We start from the raw sequence: 22,718 nt of genomic DNA on the forward strand, positions 1-22,718 counted from the left end.
AGTAACATACATAGCATCCACAGGATCACCCAAAAGACACTGTTGAATAAAAAACTCTACATATTTGAGTTATAGAAATGTAAGTACAATTTGAGCAGTTATTTGTCCTCAAGAACCAATGCTGCCATGCACTAAAAAAGCATCTTGTGCAGATGAAACTGTTAGGCAAAATACAAAGAAATATAGATTGCTGAAGCACCCAAAAGGAAATATAATATAATGGATTACTGAACAGAAATGGTACACGTAGAATATCACATATCTTCAAAGTATTGGATTTAACGAGATCTAAACATGAATTTCTAATTGAAACCACGTGCTTCAGAGGAGCAAGAATACACATTTGCAGTGGTCAATGACAAATGACAAAAAAAAAGACTAGGTTTTCAATTACAGCCTACCAGACTTCAACAGAGAAGGTATTATCTTGTAGGATTGAACTGGATAACAATATACAGTGATCAGCAAGGAATGAGCCTCAGAAGCTATAATATGAGCCAAGTAACATGATTATCAGCTTTTTCATCATGTAGCTTAAGGTCCAAGCATGAAAATTTTCATAGTAGAAGAAATTACTTCAATATAGAAATTCCAGTAGGGAGTTGCCCTACAAGAACATGATTGTACGATATATAATCATAAAATGCATCACTAACCCAACAAAAACAAGAGAAAAGAAAAAAACAATTATATACATTTCTACGAAGTTTTAGACTGTGCAGTTTAAAATTTAAAAGTTACAATGGTAGAACCAATATGTGCCCTGATGGAAGGCCCTCTAAAAGTGAATCATAAAGACAGAAGGCTTTTGAGTTTAATAAATATGGTTCAACATACCAGTAAGTGGGCTCAAATGCTTGAACATCCATGCACTCTTCAATATTTGGACACGAAGGATGATGTGCAAGGGCATGGACCAAATATGCAAGGATATATTCAGGATAAGCCACCAGCATGTTCATCTCGCATTGCATAGAAAGTTGTCGTACCTTAAGTTGCTGGCATACTTGTACTACTTCAAGTAGATTTTGTTTGCACTGGCAGATTGAAGAACAAACTTTTTTTTAAAAAAGTCCTTACTCAAGCAAGTAAGAGTGAAATGCATAGTACTATTAGCCGCTTGTACTTCAAAGTTTAAAAAAAAAAATAATATTGACCTCTTCATATTCTGGAGTGTGATACCCGTTTATGTTTAACAAGAAGGAACAAGCATATTTTGCATCCAGGAGCCTTTCCTTAATATACTGATGCACTTTGTTAAGGAATAATTTCCTAGATTGAGGATGGATATCCTAAAAAATCAAGGACAAAAACCAGTAAACACCACAGAGTAAGCTAAATAAGAAGAAGAAGAAGAAGAGGAAACTTTAATTGCTTTTGGATGGCATGGTTGGAGAAACTAAAAAAAGCACAGAGTCAATAAAGAATGTGAATCCACCTGTGGCATTCTTAAGGTCATATAAAAAACGTCAACAGGTATCTTGTGATCCCAGTGCCTTGACAACCGAAGAACAGCTTTTGCTGAAGCAAGCTTCAAATGGGCCTTATCAGCAGCACTGTAAAAGGGCCTTATTCTTCAGGCAAATATAATAATAGGCAAAAAATGTATAGGAAATAAAAACTTTAGACAAATGCGCTATATATGAAGGTCAATGGATTTCCTTCAATACCTTGATTCTATATTATCTGAAATATCCCCAAATGAAAGAATATTTTTTAGGATCTCCACTAGTTTTTCAATTCCCGGTCGTAAATGAGCATCTTTGGCAGGCAAGTAACTCTTCACCAAAGTCTTAATGCCAAAGATCTGCAGTTTACATGCAAAACATGGCTCATGAGGGAAATAATGCAAGTGGAGTTGTGTAGTAAAAATTGTACATAGCAATTAATACGATTCTGTTGCACCAGGGTATGGCACATTCATAATCATATTTTGAACACCAGAAAATAAGTGTTTAAAATAAAAATACTTACTTACCTTCAATAAACAAAATTCACTCCTTTCACTCCACTCAGTCGTTTGTGTAGAAACCCCATCATCCATCTGATACAAATAATGAAATATTAAACAATTAATACCTATCATATTGTCAAAGAAAAAAGTATACATAGTTCTGTCAACTTTGATAAGGAAGGCCATACATTGCTACTCTCCAGGATTTTACTCCTTATGAACCCTACAATTTCTTCCTCTCTGGTTTCAAAAACTGGCAATGCAGTCTGTGCTATACATCCCAGGGATTGCAATATGGCTGGTAAGTGTCTTTTCTCCTCCAACATATCCACAAGCCTCTGTAAACACAGTTGTAAATGCCATTTAATGCAACTCTCATCAATAATAAGAGGTTTCTTGAAGAAAAATGTTCGATAGATGAAAAAAAATAATGGACAATGAATTATGACCAAGAAAACCTTGTATAGAACAGAGAGGGACTTCAGACCATCATCTTTAGTTATTGCTGCGAGCGCCTGTACAGAATATTTTGCCTGTTTCCGTGTACCCTCTAAACATAGCCTTTCTAACAGTAGGTCAACAGAACTGAAAACAAAAACAAAAAAAAAAGAATATCAAAAACCATATTTCAGTGATAGCTATGTCCACATACAAGTATAACCAGTTGCACATCAAAACCCGTGTTTCAGTAACAATGCTTAATTTCATCTTATAAGTTTAACCAGTTGCACCTTGAAGTCAGCGCCAGCTGTTCACGAATGATTCCACCAGCCCTCGCCAAAACATGAGTAATACCTTCTTTAATTATTTCATTATCCTCTTTCAAAAGACAAACGAGATCTTCTTCACAACCAGCCAAAAGCAGGGGAGAGAAACTCGATATAACCTGGAAAAGGCAGTTTGATAATCCTTAAATCATCATAATAAGCATGATACAAAATGCTGGTTTAATTAAAACTAATAAAAAATTTGCGATCAGAACAAAGCTTTACTAAGATTTATGTAAAAACTTTTGGCCACAAGCAGAACTATAATGCAGGAGGTGCAAATTCCTAACCCAGAACCTGACCTTTAACCGGCACTTAAGTCACTAATTTTAGCCAAGTCACAGGATTCAAGATGCTGATTCAAACCATAAAACTAATAGTCATACACACGTTCCTAAAATTGGCAATATTGTAATTGTCAAAGCCTCATGAAAATAGTCACAGTCTCTGCTGAAAAGTTTGACAAATTCACCATTCTCTAGGCACCATAGCAAAATCCTGCAGAAGTTGCTGGAAATAAATTATAAGGATTATAGGTTTTATGTAGCCTCCAGGACTGATTTTAAATGGGAACAAAGATTCTTTTGCAATGGTAAACTGACTGCAAGCTGCATTTACACCCCCACATAGGGTTAAGTCATCTTGTTACTTGAAATAAAAAGACTATGCCATCAATGAGCAAGTTAAGAATTACATTTCGGAAATCAGAAACTTTGTTGAATGCCTGAAACAACATTAACAGAAAGCACTGATGAAGAACTGCAGAGTGACCTAATAAGATGGGACTCATCCTCTAGGGAAAAGATTGGGGTGTGGGTGGTAGAGTTTGCACAGCTTCAAGCATAGACAACTGCATTTTTAAGTAAAAAGAGAAGAGGCTTTGTCCACTATAATTTCACAAACATGCACTCGATTGATTCAAAATGTGCAAATTCGAAGCTGAAACTCTGAAAGGATACATACATGCACGCAATATTTCAAGTGATGTTAATATGAAATGCAAAACCGAAAGTAAAGCACGGAAAATGAAAAGATAAAAAAAAATTAAAACTATGCTCCACATGACGAAAAGATCAAATCCAGAATAAAGAAAGAAGGTATAAACAAAAGCAAGCGGTTAACACTGCAAAGATGAAGAGGAATTTGAAAGTGATATAGCTTCCAGGAAGTGAAAGAGAAGAATAAGAAATAAGACCTACGATATGTTCCAAAAAACGATCTATTGGCCCTTCAAGTGTATCCTACTACTAAAATATGCTTCTTAGTTTTCCCTTCTAAGGACAATTGTGGAAAAGGGGAGAGAGGGAGAGGGAGAGAGAAGGAGAGGGGGAGGGGAGAGAGAGAGAGAGAGAGAGAACAACTTGTGGACCAGTTCATCTGTAAGCTGTACATTATATATGCATATATTACATGCATGGGATTGAGATAATATTCAACATACATTCTTATGAATAAACTATGCCAAACTACATATCATTGTCCAACATATTTTTACAGCTAACAATTGTATATAATCTTCTTCTTCATTGACTATCAAAACTGCCACTTCCGAAAATCATGCAATGCTCCAGCTTCGGCATCTAACAGCCATTATGCAGAAGCTTGCCAGAATTCACGTGATATATAAAATCGGATGCATACATTCTTCTAAAATTCATTAAATGACCTTTAAAAGTCATTCCTTTGGACAACCTTCATACACATTATTCAAATATTACTTCTTTCAGTTTCTTTTTCTAAGCCTGTTCTTAAAAACCCACTCCTACTTGCCCATAGAAAAGTTTGGGTAGTTTTCCTTGTGCTTGTCGCATGCAGTTCGTGCAGCAATCATGGAACCAAATGCCAAAATATTGGACCAGACTATCTCAGCAAATAATGGCAGACACCATTCAGAATACAAGTAGCCCAACAAACAAAGCTTCTCCATAGGTAACACAAAAGTAATTCCTTTGAATATTTACTTTCTGCTTCCATGGTTACCAATGCCTGAAGCACCTTCTCAACAACTACACTCCAACTTGCCATGTATTCTTGCAATAATCGCCTGTAAACTTGCTAACCAAAATGGCAAAAGCTAATACTAGCAAATAAAAACCCTTGTCCTGCTACATCCTCCACCTTCAACAATCTTCTAGTTCTTTCCCCATCTCCCACACATACCTTCCCTTCTTCCAGGAACTCGACTCAGACAAACAAAAGATAGGATTTAGAAATATTCACAACTATAGAAATATGGATTCCTTCCATCTCAATGTTCTTCGTGGATATCAAAATTCACGTGGCACCAGAAGATAAGATTAAGTTCTTGAGTGGGTTGAGGACTAAATGTGCTCGCAATGGATAAATTTGCTCTACCACTGGCTAACATTTTTAGTAGCTATTGGTTTCCAAAAGCCAGCGTTAGAGAATAGATCCACAAAACTTACTAAATTTGAGTAGATGTAAACCTTAAATCATTCATACATATCTTTTCCCCTCCTAATAATAACAAGGAATGTACATCTTCTTCTATGAACACTCACATACTCTCAAGTGCTAAACCATGAAAGGGACTGCAAAGCATAAGGAGAAGCTTGTTATTGATTCATTTATGAGATGCATCAAGATCTTTGAAAACAAGGGTAACTTGGAAGGACCTAATGATGAAAGCACTAAGAAGTAAGAACATTATCTCAATAAAGATGATGGAATGATAACCTGATTGAACTTGGATCCTAAATCCTTTCATGTCAAACAGCCTAGATGAACATACAGCTTTGAATTGATTAATTTTACAAGATATCTTTTCTCTCTGCAGCACAAAGATCAAAGATAGTGCATGATTTCTTCTCCACAATGATAATACATTATTCTAAAAGATTCATATTGTACTTTTCACCCTTGCACCAACTTGTACTCCTCAAACATAAGAATCAAAATTTGAACAGCTTCATTAAGACATTAAAACACCAGAATTACTTAAACAATCTTGGTTTTTATTCAAAAGGAATCACATAGTTATTAGCTAGTAACTTGAACAATGTTTAAACATTTTCCTAAATTTATAGTGCTTATACAGTTCTACCGTATATGAGGAAAGTTTCAACCTTTTCTGGAGTATATATATATATAGGGCTATTGCCCCAAGTGGATACTCTGAAATCTTCTCATGGCTCACCCAACTCTTGCTTCTCAGTTACAAGATGACCTAGTTGGGAATCCTCGCTTCAGACCTTCACATGAAACCATGTCTGCCAACAAGTATGTCCATTGTTTCATTATTTCCTTTCCCTAGCCACATTCAAATTTGGCTCAAATTAAAACAGCAGACCATGGTTCATATCTCCAACAGATCCTTTTGTAGTTTAATGCTCAATGTAGAGTTGACATCGATTCTTATGGCCAAGACGCTCTATTTACACATTTATTTACCTCTTATTCACTTGTCAAATCCTCCACTAACTACTCAAAGCACCTTAATATAATTCCAACCCTGTTTTCATCCCCTTGTCCCTTGTCAATTTATTTCTTGCTTATTCGAGGATTTCTTTTGATGTTCTCTAGACTTTCTTCATTTATTCTCTTACTATTCTCTGATAACATTCTAGTTCTTCACCTTCTGCTTGCTTTAAAATTATTTCCACAATTTCTGCCATCATTTCATGTCTTTAGCATTTTTATTGGCTCTGGAGCCTTATAATGTTTTGCTTTCTGCTCTTCATGTGACTCTTTTCCATTCCTTATGAATCTCTTGGTCCTCATCACCTAAATCATATCTCCTTATGGCTATATCGAGCAACCTCCATCAATGCAGCTATAGCTGAAATGTTAGTTTCTTCCATAAGTAAAACTCCCATGAGGAAGTCCTACTCAATATTGGATATCATACAGTTTTACCACTGTTAAACAGCACAAGCCAGTAATGAGAATATGGTATCCTACCTTTCAACAACTTACCCATTGATGTATGAAAGACTATTCCAAAATCTACTCAGGCACTAGAATAGATAAATAGATTGCCCCCCATCTCCCTTCTCTCTCTCCATTCTTCTCTTCACCCTTCTCTCTAGATTTTTACTCATACCTTCAGCTAGGAGTCCCAAGATGAAAACAGAGGCTGAGCAAAGAAATCAACTTTCTTAAAGTAGCTTAAAAGCAACTGCAAAGCTTCTAGGATGGCATGGGCATGAAACCAGCTATAAGGTTTCAGTAACATATATCACAATAATATCAGCAGAAGTAGAAAAGTAAAGCAGATGGGGCACAGGTGATGGCAATGGTAACACCAGCACGAGAGAGCACAAGCTAGCCTGTGACAGCAACACAAGTGATAGTAGCAGCAGTGCCATGCAGCTGCAACAGCCCTTAAAAACTGCACCACTAAGCAAAAGATAGACTAAGTGATGACGGAGCATCCTTTCAGTCCATAGTGTGGTCAACAAAAGTCCAACAGTCCAAGCTTCTTTTTCTATTTTATTTGGTTTATAAGTTGTTCAATTCTGACTTATATATTTTGTTTCTTTCATTAATCAATGTGTTTTAGATAGAAAAGTATCTACTATATCAGTGTAGCATAAACAGTGTATGCTTCAGTAACTATGACCTTTAAAGAGTCCTACTAAGAGTCAAATAGAGGTTAATTAGTGAGATTTTTGAGGGATTTCTTTCTATATTTATATGAGTCCTGCATCACTCCAACTGGGAAATTTCTAGCAATTTTGTTGATTCTACAAAGAGTCCAGAAAGGACCTGTTGCAAGGTGAGGTATGCTGAAAAGTTTTGATGAAGTGAAGAAGGCTATGAGCCGACTGTTTTTCCTCCCTTTCTCCCATATCTTTGCCATATTTTCTACCCTCTTTTCTTCCTCTACTAATTTTTTTCTCTATATTATTTTCTGTTAATTGCTTGCCGCTATTATTTCAAAGATTACCATCAGATTTCAGTTTCCCTTTAATATCTTTCTAGTTTTAATCACTGCACTGAAATACTTGTTGGTTTCAATATGAATAGGGATCTCAATACTTGTTCTCTAGAGGGTAATCCTTAGGGTAACGGGAAGATAGCTCTATCACGATCTAGAGTCACAGGTTCGAAACACAAAAATAGCCTCTTTCCATGTGGGGGTAAGACTATGTAGATCTGACCCTCCCCGAACATAGCAGGAACCTCATGCACCTAGCCGCCCTTTTTTTAATACTTAATTCTCTATAATTTAATCTTTCCAAAAGTTACTGCCGCCTGTTTAAATCTGTGTGAATTAAACTGCTGAAATCTAATTATAACCCTATAGTGAACCATTCAGTTGAGCCTTGAAAACCCTAGATCTTTATTTCTCATAGGCTCTTTCACATATAAAACCCTAGAGTAAGGTTATTTGATCCCCAGAAAATTACTATTAGTTCATTGCCGTCCTGTTCTCAGGACTCAGACTGGAAGCAATAAAGCTACTTTAAACCCTAAACTATCTCATTCCTATGGTCCTTTCGCGCACAACGCTGGTCATTCCAATTCGATCCTGCATCTCTTAGCATGTTAACGTATCCAAAATCACTTCTAAGCTTTCGAATTCTACTAAACCCACTGCTTCAAATGTATTTGAGGATCATGAGCATAGTCTTGACTTTTGAATCGCATGTTGGGACTGAATCCATGTATTGGTAGCTAACTCAATTATGTCTAGAATTTGACTCAACAAGATTCACTGATTCATTCAGCACACTATTTTAAAATAAACCTTTTTTGCATCAAACTACTTAAAAGCTAAAAGGTCATGGATCCAACATTAGCAAGCAGATGATCTTTGGATTTTATTAGAATTTTCAAACCCAGCCATTCTGTGAAAAGTGTCCATTTGTTTGGATATATCATGTCAATCAGCAGAAGCAAAAACTCACATTTAAATATTATACAAGTTCACTTTCATAAAACTTAAAATATCTAAGTGACAAGGGTATATGTTACCGTAAGTAGATTCATGCATGATGACACAAGCCTTGTATTTCCAACAGATTGTTGTGCAGCAGTTTCTGAAAGAATCTCCTTAACATACTCCTTATTGAAGAGTAGATATGAACATTTTATTGAAAGCATTCCCATAAAATCATAAAGTGGGTGTCTTTCTCCAAGGATCTTAAGCAATTCATCCTGCAAACAGGGAAATTATATCAAAAATCCCAAAATCCACAGATGAAAGCCAGCTGATTGACTTATTACATGTCATTTATCTTTTTTGCTGTAAGTTAACATGTATTTGGCGACAGTTACACTACAAGCTCCAGCACTTTAATATTCTGAAGCTATGAAATATACTGACCATGTTATAATCACTTTTATGAATTATATCCTTAAAGGTATTCACTTGAATCAGAGAACATTAAATACCCGATATGACCATGCTTGACAGAAACTAGTGCTAGGATCAAGTAGGCTTGCCAGAATTTTCCATATATTCACATCTTTTAGCTGATTGAGAGTCACAAAACTCTCCTCGGCCTTTGCAGGATCACTGAACAAGCGAGACATAATACGGAAGGAGCCAGAAATTCTCTTTTGAAGGTCAGGGGCATCTTCCTGCTTTTCAGCGAGACTGATTTGTAACAGCATCTTGAAATTATGTAATTGTACTGACAATATCAAATATTTGCAAACCTGATGTGTCTGTCTAAGAGAGAGATACTTCTGCAATTCTTGCTGTAACCTGCAATCCAAGAGGAAATCACCTGAAAATCCGTGCAAAGCCTATCAAATACAAGATACTTAACTAAACAGACAACATTGGAAATCCCATAAAATCATGATGGAATCTATACAAACCTGTGCTTTTGCAAAAGAACCTGTTCAAGAGCCTTGACCTCAACTTTATCAAACCTCGAGAAAATTGTTACCCAATGTTTCACCTTATCTTTGATTGAGAACTCAGATGGGAACAAAGAACCACACAAAATAAGCTCGATCGTCTCCAATCTGTATGAAGTTCCCCGAAATGTTACAAGCATATCCTCTTTAAAAGGACAGAAAAAAGGGGGGCGAAATCAAACCAAGTTGCTTAATAGGATGCTCTATCATCCAACAGAGGTATCCTTGCCCAAAACCCTTAATACACTTACAACCAACTTCCATGGAGAAACAGCAGAAAGCAAATGTATTTGGAGGCTTAGGAACAAAAATTATAATTCAATACATAGTTCTCTCATAGGATGGTGTTTACTCACTTTAGATATTGCTAGAGCGCACAATTTATTGTTAGTTCTACAAAAAACTGAACAACTCTGTTAATGAAAAAGGAAATTAACAGAGTGTTCGGATGAGCACTACTGTGTAACTCTAAGATGAAGAATAAATGATTTTCCTACAAAATATAGAGCCCACTAAGCAAAAAGAGGCCCAATATTTCTTAATGCAATTAAATCATATCAACTTCCGGAAACTGGCTCAAAACATAATTTGCTTTGATCGATGAGGGAGAAAAGAAATAGACATCCTTGTTCCTAGAGTGGCTAGAATAACATGTTACAAGGACCTCTGTTCAACAAGGTGGTATCTCAGAACTACTGATGCTGAGACTTCAAATAAGGAAAAGTACTGTTTCAATCAACAAAAGGAAAGGGCCCTATAACCACATATGTTTGGTCCACAAGTTCACAGTCCTCCTTGTTTTTCGATGCTAATTGTCTCTCCACCTGGCCACAAGATGTTCCTAAAGGCCATACAGACAAACATAAAAGAAATCAGAAATTGCTTTAAATTATAGCAGTCAAGCTACCACTAGTTGTTAATTATTGAACATATTTTGCTAGTTTTTTTTTGAAAAAAAAAATCCCACAACTGGTTACTGAAATGCTAAGGCTGTACAAATTAAGTTCTCAAAAACATGGTTCTGCAGAAATTAATTAGGCCTCCCTTTTCTCAAGAAGAAGAAGGCTTTGTTTCGTCCATGGTTCAGGTTAAGGCAAAAAATTGAAAATTTGCTCCATTTAAGCAATTCTGGTCCAAAACCATATAAATAAGTGACTATTCACCATCAAAGGAAAAAATATCAAGAAAAAAGTTTACTAAACAAAGACAAACATTACAAGTTATAACAAAAAAAATAGTATTACAAATTATTGGTTATCATCTCTGGTTTCCGTCCAAATGATATAAACATTAAAATCCAACACAAAACAAGGAAAATACCAAAAAATAAGAGGAAAATGTTTAAATTTAGGAAAAATTTAGGAAATATCACAAGTTAGAGAAAATGATAAACCACACTACCTATACCATATATTGTATAGAAAACAGAGAATAAAAAATAAATTTTGGTTCTTTGTTAGATCACATTATTTTCAAATCTGGGACACTTCATGGAATATAAGCAAGATCTTACTTCATATGAACAAATATGACCATCAACATAGAGAGACAGCTTCTTGAATTCCAGTCTTCTCAAAGCAAACGAAATTCATGCCACATCATTCTAAAATGTCTTTCACACAAAGAATCTATTACCTGAAGGCATGCTCCTCTTCCAACTCAAAAAAAATGAAAGTCAACACAAATGAAACTAATGTGCCATCCGTATGTCAATTTAAAACAAGGTTCGCCGAACCGGTACAAAGACCCATACCCAGTCTATGATCAGTACGGTTTGGACCGAGTCGAACCGGACAGAACCGTCCGGTTCCGACCGGTTCCAGCCAGATCCAATCAGGTTCCTGCTCCTAGGTGGCCGGAACCATTTTCTAATGGAGAACTGACCCGGTCATAGACTAGGTCGTCCGACGGGTTAGTTTGATTCAAGCTGAACCGGACAGTTCGGCTGGGTTCAGCAGTCCCTGATTTAAACTAACAATATTGGCCACAATCACAATTGAAGTGCTAAACCAAATGAAATGCCATACTGGGATTGGTTTCATTTTAGTCCAGCCGATACCAAGCACATTGTGGTTGAAATTAAAAACTTGGGAAGACTTAACGTACAGATATAAGAATTAAGATAATATATTTTCACAATCATTCTTACGTATGTTCTTCAGTCCTTGTTTTCCTAAAACTCTAAAATGAATTACAAGGCCTAAGAATTTAGAAAAATCACCTTTTCAGCACAAACTTGCATTAAGCATTTCGCAACCATGTCAAGGAACATAGGCAACAATATGAAGTTTAAATAAGACCAAAGGGATTAAAGTGTAGCATAACATGATTGTGCGAGTCAGAAGTCAGCACAGTATGTGAACTGCATCATACCACGGAGATAATTGGCTAGCACTGTAATGAAAACAAGATTCATAGCAAGAATGGAGACAATTGGCTGGCACTGGCACATTATGTACCAAGGAATGTTGTGCTATGCCAGTGCTTGGCATGGTTGCATGCAGCCTGTAACATGCCAGTGTCATGTGCTAGCAGAAACTGGCACAGAACATATTGTGTCAGATCAACCATGTCTACCGGTGCTTTAACCTCTGATTCACAATCAGCATGCAAGATACACTGCTTTATTCAAACATTCTTGGTAAACTCAACCAATTATGACTAATCTATACTAGAATATAGACAGGTTTGAAGCAAAAAAATATAGTTTAGTCAATCCATAAAAACTAAGATATACTGCTTTATTCAATCATTCTTTGTAAGATAGACCAATTATAACTGATTTATACTAGAATATAGACAGGTTTGGAACATATATATATATATATAGTTGAACTAATACATAAAAATTAAGATATAATATCGCTTTTGATATCAACGTTGGTGTTGGTTGTCGTTCAACATGTATATGGGTTCATTTCAAGTAATCTCTCATAAAAACTGAGATAGATACACATGTCTAGGCTTAAAATTCATGATAAAAAACTACATGGGAACCTGCGACTTGTTTACAACTTAACAACGCATGTTGAATGTTGTGAACATATTGTCAATACAATGTAACGCTATATATTAGTAGCATTACAAGGAGATTATGTACAATGGAGAATGGATCACCTTTGTTTCTCAGCTACAGTTAATGTCGAATGGCTATTTTGTCATTGCCATCCTATACAAGTGCATATTGTTTCAAAATGCACGCATAAAAGCCAATATGATATTGACTAGCGCAGTAAGTATAAATGTAGGCACCTGGCATAGTATTAATGACTTGTTGGCATGACATGTATCATAATTGAGAAATGGTATAGACAGGCATTTTGGTCCTTCATTAGAAGACATATTTGAGGGAGATAAACATGAATATTATCAACTAATGGAAACATGATATATATGACATGATTGTCTGTGCATCAAAATCTTGCATTGTCAATGACCATACACAAGGATTTGCCTTTTGCTAACTAACAAGTAATAGCAACTATAGAGTGACATCAAGTACCACAACTTTCATTTTTTTTGAAAAACTGATTGCAACACTGATCAGCACATGCAACAAAATTATGAGACTGTACCAATTAGCAAAATGATTGAATTTGTATTCAAGGACCAATTAAAAAGGGGAAGGTCAAAGCAAGAACTGATTGAAGCAGAGAAAATGGACTTGGAAAAGCTTGCATTAACACTTAAGAAAGCCCTAAATTGCTGGAAAAGGTTTCATGGTTATGGTTACTATTATTCCATCATACATGTTATACAACAAATGCATCAGGTCTTCTCCCAATTACTCAGGGTCAGCTCTATGAATCTCATATGCCAACCATTCCCTTTTAGGGCAATCCATGATGCTATTTCCAGCTTTCAATATCCTTTCTCACAACTTCCATCCATGCTATATACTTACATTAGTTCTTCCACTTTCTCTCCTACAATAATTAAAGTTCCTCGCCTTATTGAAGTCCCCTTGAACATTCATTTTACATGTCTATACCATCTAAATCAATTCTCGATCACTTTGTCCTTAATTTGTGCAACTTCTAGAGTTCCTCTAATATACTTAATGCAAATGATATTTGGATCCATTTCATACATATCAAGTAACAATTGTCAACAAAACACCACATGAGCAACCAAAACCGCCACTGTCCTGGATAATTCTTACCTAAAATCTTTGTCATATAAGCATCTCAATATCTTCCCAGGTATCCACTCAAAATCTTCAATATCTATCGAGCTCTCAGAGCTCTTTATGCAATTAAGTTTGTATAAATCAGCCAGCCTTTCCATTGTATATCTTTTGACAGACAGCTGAAAATATTTAAAAAGAAAACCATGTTATGAAATTAATCATAAAAAACAAATTTAATCAATTAGCAATAAAGATAAGCAGGACAAACAGATTTGTCTCGAAGGCGTTCTGCAACCAGCCTAGCTATCTCAGCTGGAATGATTTTCAACGAATGGCAAGCCACATCATAAACTGCAGAAACAACTTGTTTCCGAACATTTCCATCGTAATCCAACAATCGATCGCTTAGCGCCTCTGAAAACAAGGACAACCATCACAACAGAAATGATAAACAAAAAGCGTATTAATAGCTAATCAAAACACAAATCAGACTATGCCTCCTTACTGATGATCTGAGGAGCTTCAGGTCGGGAAGGATTTGATATCAGGCAATGCTTCAAGTGTTCAATTACAGAAATACGGACTTCCACTACCCTATCAGTCAATCTCTTTAAAAACTCAGAGAAGAGTGGCTGAAAAGATTCAGAGATTGATACACCAGGTAAAGCAAACAGGTCACCAAGTAATTGCACCGCCTTCAGCCGAACATCTAACTTATCTGTCTATAGAAGTTTAAAATTAAGGAGTCAGAACTACTAAAATATTCTTTGTTTAATTTAAGAAGGGCAAAAAAGATCTAGGCTATCTAATTTAAATACGATCGATAATTTCCTAATATCAGAACTGCAATAAATTATCCACATCAAGAGTGAATGACCCAAGGCTCTTAGAACATTTCATCATTTTTATCATTAAATTTTAATTAAATCGATGATAATTATTTTTTGGGTAAAATTAGAAGAATAGCCTCCCATTGCATCACTCATTGTGGTTAATGAAGGTCATGATGATGTCAATGTTTCCAATCTTAAAATCACAAAGTAACCACACTGAATTAAAATACTGGTCTAACCAAGCTTACACAGAAATATCTCGAAATATGCACTTTTATGGCTTGTTGAGCTATGGGATTTTGCATTCATATACCTTCTGACTGGGGAACTCTTTCCAACAAATTAAGCTATTGTTTAATGTGCTTTCACTAAATTAAATAAAACATGGTTCCTCCACAGATAACCTAAGTTTTTGTATCTAAGTCTCAAAAACTGACTGAAATTTAGATCCGATGTTTCGTCCATACAGGTAACTATTACCAGGCCTGCAAAACAACAGGCAGAAGATCTAAATAAGCTAAGCATAATATTCCTTAAAGTCTTCAAGCCTAAAATTGAAAGAAAAAGAGATGTAGCAGAGTAAAACCTAGAAGACAGAAGCAGAAGGCAAGGTACAGAGGAGCAGCAGGAGCCTTTTTCGCTTCTGCAACCACTTGAAAGACCAAAATGTTTTTAATGTAACCCACAACTTAAGAATGCAATTTACTAATAAATGAGTCAAAGTTATGGGTCCAAATATATCTGGATAGTACAATAACCAACAAGTAGCCATAGAGAGGAGGAAAAAAGGACCCAGACACAAATTCTCTAATAATACAGAACTATAATGAAACATTGACCACTTAAAAAAAATGTGGCTATGTAGTAAAGCATATATACCTACAAGTTTATATTCTTGTCAGCTTATTTCATGTCTTTAACTATTTACATAATTTTTTAACATGTTCAACTATTAGATGGAATAATAAATCAGTTCATATTTTATAAGTGGACATCATCACAGTCAAGACAAGGCTGGGAATTAGGTAGATCCCTTACAAAGATCTTATGAATCAAAGGCTAGCATAAATTGACTTTGAATGCCTAAAAGGAATAGATACACCACTTGGCTATGGATTCGTGAATTTAACTTAGGTGAGAGAAGATAGTTTAAGAACTACAGCATTGCTTAGCGCAAATGAACAAAGACAATGACATTGGAATTCCAGAGAATTAGGAATTATTTAAATATAGATAAGATCAGTTCATACCATCCTGGCACACCTTAAGTTACAAAGAACAGTAGCATCTATTAAAGAGAAGGTAATAATAAAGACAATTAGCAATATGGAGTCCTTACCAGCAACTCTCCTGTAATATAAGGAGTGATTCCTGTGAGAATCTGGGGTGCACACTGATATATATCATAGATGACTTCGTGATGGTCAAGTGATTTGTTCAAATAACTATTGTCGCCTGATAGCGATGATACAAGAAACTGCATTATGCAAGGCTCAAGTTTTCGTGCACAATGTTCTATGACATTCATCGCAAGCCTCCGTGCCGCCATAGAATAATCCTAGTTCCACAAATTCCACAAAATCAACTCTTTAAAAAGAAAATACAGAAGAAATAGGTCTTAAGCTTGAGAGGAGCACAACTCTAAACATATATAATATGCTAGGGAAGAAGACAAGAAAGAAAAGACAGTCATAGAAGAAAGTATGAGAAGAAGAAAAAGAAAAATGAGGAGAAGAACAAGAAGCGCACTCACATTTCTTTTCCGACCCAAAGCAGAGAGGATGGTACTTAACAAATTATCCTGTATATCCTCACTCTCATCGAAAATAAGGGACATAATTGTTTGCATTGAAGTCAAAACGTTTTGTGGATGGTCATCACTGCATGTGATAAGTCAAAAGGCACAGTCAAGTAAAATTACAACACTCTTCTCATGATCTTTAAAGATAAACCGAACAAATGCAATTCATTTAAAAATACTCTAGAGTCTAAACCAATAAAAGAAACACAAACACCTCCACATTTACAGACTCAGGCACAAACGCACATAAGACTTACTTTCCTGAAAAAGAAATTTGATGCATTTGCACAAACAATAGTTAAAAATCTAAAAGCCAAACAAATGCCATAGCGCATCACCATGTAGCTACATGGCAGAGGCCAAAAGTTCAACAAAATCACTTGATACAAGAGGGAGTATAAAAGATAGTGCTTGGCATGAGTCTTGTGTACAAATTGACACATGCCATCGTTATATCAACATGATCACTTCCATCCATCTTAGGGCCAGCTTGGGAAATCCAGCAACATTGGGCTGGAAAGAAATCGGGCCTGTTAGCCTGCTCAACCCGTTTTCTTCTAAAGGCCTATCCCAATTTTGGCCTAATTCCCATCTAAAGGCCTGTTGGAATGTAGGATGAAAAAAAATAAAAACCTATGGAGGTCTTTTTTTTTCTTTCCATAGGATTTTGGGCTGGAGAGGAAGTGGGTTGATATGCCTTACTTAAATAGACTGTGTAATCCATGATCCTATGGGAAATCTGGCCCAATCCTGCTGGTATTTTCCAAACAAGCCCTTAGTCTTCCAAGTTTATTTTAGCTCTATATTGCTTTCAGAGATAGAGCCTTCAATATCAGAATAGTGCATCTGCTTTGTCCTTTCGGAAGTTTATAGAAAAAGGTCAAGAACTTACAGTGATGTGGAAGTGATGAAAGAAAAGATATTGAAAACAAGAGAAAATTTCTAAAAAATTATACAAATGTAAGGATAAAATGTGAGGCACTCTTCCAAATGCCATGTTAAGGGACGAGGCAATGGACCTGCTTACAGGAATCTCACACCAACATTCTTTTAGTAGCCCTTAAACATTAACCCAACCTCTGTATTAGTCAAGATGACATTTGTTCAAATATGAACTAAGGAACCAGAGAAAAGCCTGCTAAAAGCCTTTGATATTTTAAACAATAATCTCACCATTTCAGTAACCTAATAGACAACATCATTTCCTTATTTCGCATTTTTTTTCCCAATATGTAACAAATGTACATGTCCAACATAATTTACAAAGCCCCTATGAATTTCAAAGGACTAAATAGCCATAGAAATCAGCACATGTGAGCTGTGTACTTGCATGGCAATTAATTGGTGAAGGATATAATGATATAATAGCATAAGTGAAAAAGGCCAATACTGAGGATTGTGGATATACCAATATCTGAAAGGAAAAAATAAGCAATTCATCATCATATAGAGATAATAATCAACATATTAAATTCAAGGGAATAGTGATTATAACTACAATGCTTCAATGGTTGTAATAAGATTTTCCAGAAATATCTGTAACAGATATATATATATATATAGGTACATATTGCTAATAAACTGTAGTAACAGGGATGATATTAGAAAGTTTTTTGTCAATAAAAACTTCCCCTATAATCCAAGAGAGGTTAAGCTCACTATTGCTCAACATAGGGAAAAAAAGAATAATAACCAAGGAAGTCATGAAGACAAAAGAAAACACAACTACAGTGAAGATGTGAACCAAGAAGAATCTGTCTTCCATGTAAAGAAGAATGCATATTTTAATAGTAAAGGTGATAACTGCCAATAAAGAGAATAATCTACTTTCGTAAAATATACATTCTCAGTACATCTCTATATAAAGGCATGAAATATTCAATGGAAGTTTTTAACCTCTATATTTTTAAGCTTGACAGATGAAACATACCTGACAACAGAGAAAAATGTACCGAACATTTCATATATGAGATCATTACATTCAAGATCCAACATCACAACACATGACCTGTATCTTGCAAGCGTCTCTAAGATAACAACTCTCCTTCCAAAGGATGGACTGTTAATATCACCTAATCCACTAAATGTACTAACAATCAAATGAAATATGTCCTGCAAGAAATGAGTACATTATAGTCAGAAGACAAGATATATAAGTCAATTTATGCCAAGATCTTCTTAAAGCCTGAATGCATTTTATCTCTGTCAAGAAAAGAAAGTACCCTTAGAACATCGTCACTGTAAGGAGCTTCCGGTGCAGTTATTCTGGTGATTTCACAAATGCAGGTTGCTACCAGAACTTTGACTTCCCTATCTTGATGTTTCAGCAATTCTTGTTTGGCAATTGCATTAAGACAAGGCCGCATTGAGTCCAACATTGAAGGCAATGGTGACTGATCTATCTCAGAGAGGCAGTTTGCAGCTTGCTGAATATCCAAGAATATATTAGGGTTTTTCCCCTCAAACAAGAGATTGAGAAATATTCATATAGAAAGCATTTACACATAACCAGCCCCAAGAAAAGTGCATAAGTTTGCATTTACATATATGCAACCTAATTCAAAATCTACGCTAGGTTTGGTACTCAAACCTAACAAACATTTTAAATCAGGTCCAAATTGGGGGACTCCCAAGTCTACTCGACACACTTAACCCTTAAACATTTCCAATCATCACAAATATTTGATAAGTTGTAACATTGATATCCAGATTGCATGTCAAATTTGAAATGGTTTTGCACTCAAAGTTATCTGATGCTTGTAAATTATGAAATATCTAATGATCTCAAACAAATAATAGCACTTTAGTTACCCCAAAAAAAAAAGTACTTTCAACCATGATTTTAAGTTATTATATATACATATTAGTTGACTTTATATGCATATGACTTGATTGTATAGATGCAAGTCTTTCTTTGAATTTGTCTCACTGTATACAGAATTCACAGATGTCCAATCAGTGTTGTATATGCATCATGCTGAAAGCCTATAGTGGCAAATAATATTCTTCTGTTCTGTTTTCACAGGGTACTAAAGCCATAAAGTTTGGTATGACTTAATTAACCCACTTCAACCGTTATGAAGTCTTGATTCGACCACAATGCTTGACCTTCTAGTCTAATCAATTATCCATGCCTGACCTATTAACTAGAAAACCTCTCCACCAGTAGCGCTAATCAGCCTTATCATTTATTGAGCCATTGAGAACAGATACCATGGCTAATCCAATCTGCAATGACTTAATCTACCATCTGATCAGTAAGCAGATTCATAATCTGATCTGCAACAAGGTTTAGGTGCACACCCATTTAATTTGACTGCAGCTCAGCAAACACAGTGCACTCTCTACATGATACAGTTGACTGGGAGCTTGAATACCACTGAAAATTCTGGTGTGTTATTTAATATATCCCTTTGTTATGGAGAGTCTTGATTTTATGATTTGCATATCTAATATATTACAAAAGCTCCTTTTGACATTAGCTGTTAGATAATCAAGGTCCTCTATGTTGTCTTAGAGTTACAGATATTAGATTCTTGTTTTCGGTGAATATTAAATCTAGTTCATTAGCTTTATAAAATCTATTGATTTTCTAGCTCAGCACATGCTTACAGATCTTCACTACAACTGTACAATGCAATGGGAAAAGTTTGCCCAGAAGCATTATGAATTTCTCTTGAATCTCAAGGCACAGTTCCTCAATTTTCATGTGCTCATGCCCAACCAAAAGGAAAAGAAGTGTTGTTGAAGGAAGACATCATCATATTTTTAAAATTACATGTTATATGCTCCTTTTTTTCGCATGCCCACTTCTTTCTGGACTATACTTCATAAAACAATATATTTCAATAACAGATAGCTCTCACAAATTTGTAAAACAAACTTACTCTCTAAGCAATTAGTATAATAAGTCATGATATTCTTTTCCATTGCATGTCTTTGGTTGGGTACATTTTGTTCTATTCTATCTTCAGTTCAAAGGAAGTCATTAATCTTTTTCTAACTATGCCTCTTCTTGAAGCCCTTATAATCTGGGTAATATCCTCTTCACACTGTCGTTTCAAGGTCTAATATTGTATAAGTCATCCGCTTTATTAGTCAGTTTTATTTGCTTCGCAAAAAAAATCATTATATCTCTAATGGTTGCCCTTACTTTCTTGTCATCTTCTCATGCCTTATTATTCTCCATCCATTTCAACTATAATGATTTATTGCTACCCCTTGCCCTGAGCAGGCAAGTGATGTCAAGGATTGATGTAGTATTATAGATTTCTATACTGATTTCATTGACTACATTCACAATCTAACGCATCAATTGAGCATAATTATAAGGAAAATACCATAATTAAGGTTCCTCAGGTGCAATGTCTATTCAATGGTTGGTTCCGTTCCTATCCCTACATGTCCAACCTATTCTGAAATGAGTTCCCCCTCTCAATTCCATTCTCTATACCACATAGTGCAATGAGTAATATGGAACTCATTGACCTCTCCAGTGAATCTCTTTACCCCACCACACCGTTCATGCTCCTGCTTTTAATAGCTAGGTTATCACTTTGTGTGGCATTTTTTACATAACTGACATCTTATCTTTATGGTATATATTACTATCACGCTTTGAATTTCTAACTTCATCACAAAATCAGCAACTAAAAGTTAACAATAAAATAGACCTATGGTAACAAATTCTAAGAAACCAGGTGACTGGTAGAGCTACCAACAAAAAATCATGTTAATTTTGCAGCTCAATAAAAAAAATCATACAAGAACTGAGCTCCAAACTCAAATGGAAAGTAAAGGACAGAAATATTTCTCCACAATTCATACATGCCAAATGTTTTGCTTCTCAATAAATGTTCAAAACCCAGGAGAATGTAATCATTTAATTAATCTGGCTAGGGAAAAGAATACTGCCATAGGATCATTCTTTGCTATCGGAAAATGAAATCCCAGTCGACTCCACTCTATCTTCCTCACGCTGTTAGTCTAAAGTTTGCTTGTCTTCGAGCTTGCTTGCATGCTTAAAAAATCCAACTTTTCTGTAGGAACGAACATAAAACAACACTTATTCCATTTAACCCTCTACTTTTTTTCTCGTCAGTTATACCGCTTGGCAGCTAAAAGCTTGCAAGCTTTTTCACAATTTAATAACGGCAATAACGACATCCACTTCAAAACGAACACCAAAATCCCATCTTTTACCCACAAACATGCATGTCCACTCAACCCAAACCCTAATGAGAAAGAACTGCATATCTTCGCATCAAAACCCTAGAATTCACCAAGAAAACCCCAGAGTGACAGGGAGGAACGAATTCTTCGACCAATTAAAGCACAAATCAGCAAAAATCATAGCATCGAAACCCAAAATTACGCCAAAGAACCCACCTTTAAGAGCCTCGCCAGAGCATCTTTGGAAGCGGGAGGGTTCTCGAGCTTCGACCCCACGTCCCTCAGCTGCTGCTGCAGCTTCTGCGCCATTCCGGCCGTCCGATCGGGACGAGCGAGGGTTCGGGAGAGAGGGAGAGCCAAGCCAAGGGTTTCCCCCTCTTTCTTATCTTTATTTTTATTTTCTCTCGGGAGCGAAATAAACGGGAAATGAAACAAACCGAGATGAGCGAGGAGGCGGCATCGCCAATCAGATCTAAAACTCTTAACACGGAAGACTGATTTATAGCCGAACTGGGAGCTGGTGGATCGTCCGGATTTTAGGACAGCCAAAGGTTTTAACTAGTTCGGTCACTCATTCGCCCCTCGTCTTCAGATCATATTACAAGATTGGCCTCTCATTCGCTTTCCAGGACCTTCTGTTTAAGCACGACCCAACCCAACCCAGTTCCCGGACCTACATACTTACATAATAATATACATACATATATATATATATATATATATATATATATATATATATATATATATAGGACCAAGTAATCTGACAACTTCATTGCTGATTTGGCCACAAGGAAGTGATGCATGAACTTGAGTTGAGAAAAGGAGTTCTAGGCTGCCCAGGAGAAGGATCGCTTCTGTCTCTGGCGAGTGCTGATGGAGTTCCGGCAAGAAAACTGAAGGCAAGGGCGAAAAGGTGAAGAGTCCCACATTGCGTTTTTTTTTTTTTTAATAAAAACAGCAATTCATATAATGCTAACATGAGTATAGCTTTTTTCCCTTTCTTAAAGACAGATTGGGAGCATTGGCATTCGTATACCCGCGTCATTTAGGTCTTGAAGCAAATTGTGCATGGCATAAAGCAGGGGTCAGACTTGCAACCAGACCTAGCTCAATTGTGGGCCGAAAAAGAATTTCACCGTTGCACCAATGATGATGGTCATAATTTAGTGATAAAACATGTTGCATACGTGTGTCAGCAAAGCTCCAATTTGACTTTCACCAAAAAAAA

The 22,718-nt window shown here is 35.9% G+C and overlaps 1 protein-coding gene across 8 annotated transcripts in view; it reads right to left on the reverse strand.

Annotated features, from left to right (window-relative positions):
• LOC103718442 (sister chromatid cohesion protein PDS5 homolog A) overlaps positions 1-21,981 on the reverse strand; it is a 33,272-nt gene extending 11,291 nt beyond the window's left edge. For 4 of the 8 annotated variants that reach the window (XR_605837.3, XR_003387772.2, XR_605838.3 and 1 more), the window contains exons 1-20: positions 21,707-21,980; positions 18,541-18,744; positions 18,249-18,430; positions 16,271-16,397; positions 15,857-16,075; positions 14,190-14,406; positions 13,953-14,098; positions 13,718-13,863; positions 9,514-9,663; positions 9,349-9,397; positions 9,082-9,270; positions 8,662-8,844; positions 2,686-2,840; positions 2,413-2,539; positions 2,143-2,292; positions 1,979-2,044; positions 1,671-1,807; positions 1,439-1,556; positions 1,158-1,292; positions 838-1,037 (exon numbers count right to left, since the gene is read on the reverse strand). Coding sequence is in view for 5 of the 8 variants with exons in the window: in XM_026809010.2 (XP_026664811.2) it covers positions 838-1,037; positions 1,158-1,292; positions 1,439-1,556; positions 1,671-1,807; positions 1,979-2,044; positions 2,143-2,292; positions 2,413-2,539; positions 2,686-2,840; positions 8,662-8,844; positions 9,082-9,270; positions 9,349-9,397; positions 9,514-9,663; positions 13,718-13,863; positions 13,953-14,098; positions 14,190-14,406; positions 15,857-16,075; positions 16,271-16,397; positions 18,249-18,430; positions 18,541-18,744; positions 21,707-21,799 (2,993 nt within the window). In the remaining 3 variants the exon portion in view is untranslated. Of the gene's footprint in view, positions 1-837; positions 1,038-1,157; positions 1,293-1,438; positions 1,557-1,670; positions 1,808-1,978; positions 2,045-2,142; positions 2,293-2,412; positions 2,540-2,685; positions 2,841-8,661; positions 8,845-9,081; positions 9,271-9,348; positions 9,398-9,513; positions 9,664-13,717; positions 13,864-13,952; positions 14,099-14,189; positions 14,407-15,856; positions 16,076-16,270; positions 16,398-18,248; positions 18,431-18,540; positions 18,745-21,706 lie in introns of all 8 variants that reach the window. The other 4 variants (XM_017845548.3, XM_008807268.3, XM_008807267.3 and 1 more) reach the window with 3 other exon arrangements.
• Between the last annotated feature and the right edge of the window lie 737 nt (positions 21,982-22,718).

Source organism: Phoenix dactylifera, unplaced genomic scaffold (genome assembly GCF_009389715.1).
Source record: "Phoenix dactylifera cultivar Barhee BC4 unplaced genomic scaffold, palm_55x_up_171113_PBpolish2nd_filt_p 000320F, whole genome shotgun sequence".
Taxonomy (NCBI): domain Eukaryota; kingdom Viridiplantae; phylum Streptophyta; class Magnoliopsida; order Arecales; family Arecaceae; genus Phoenix; species Phoenix dactylifera.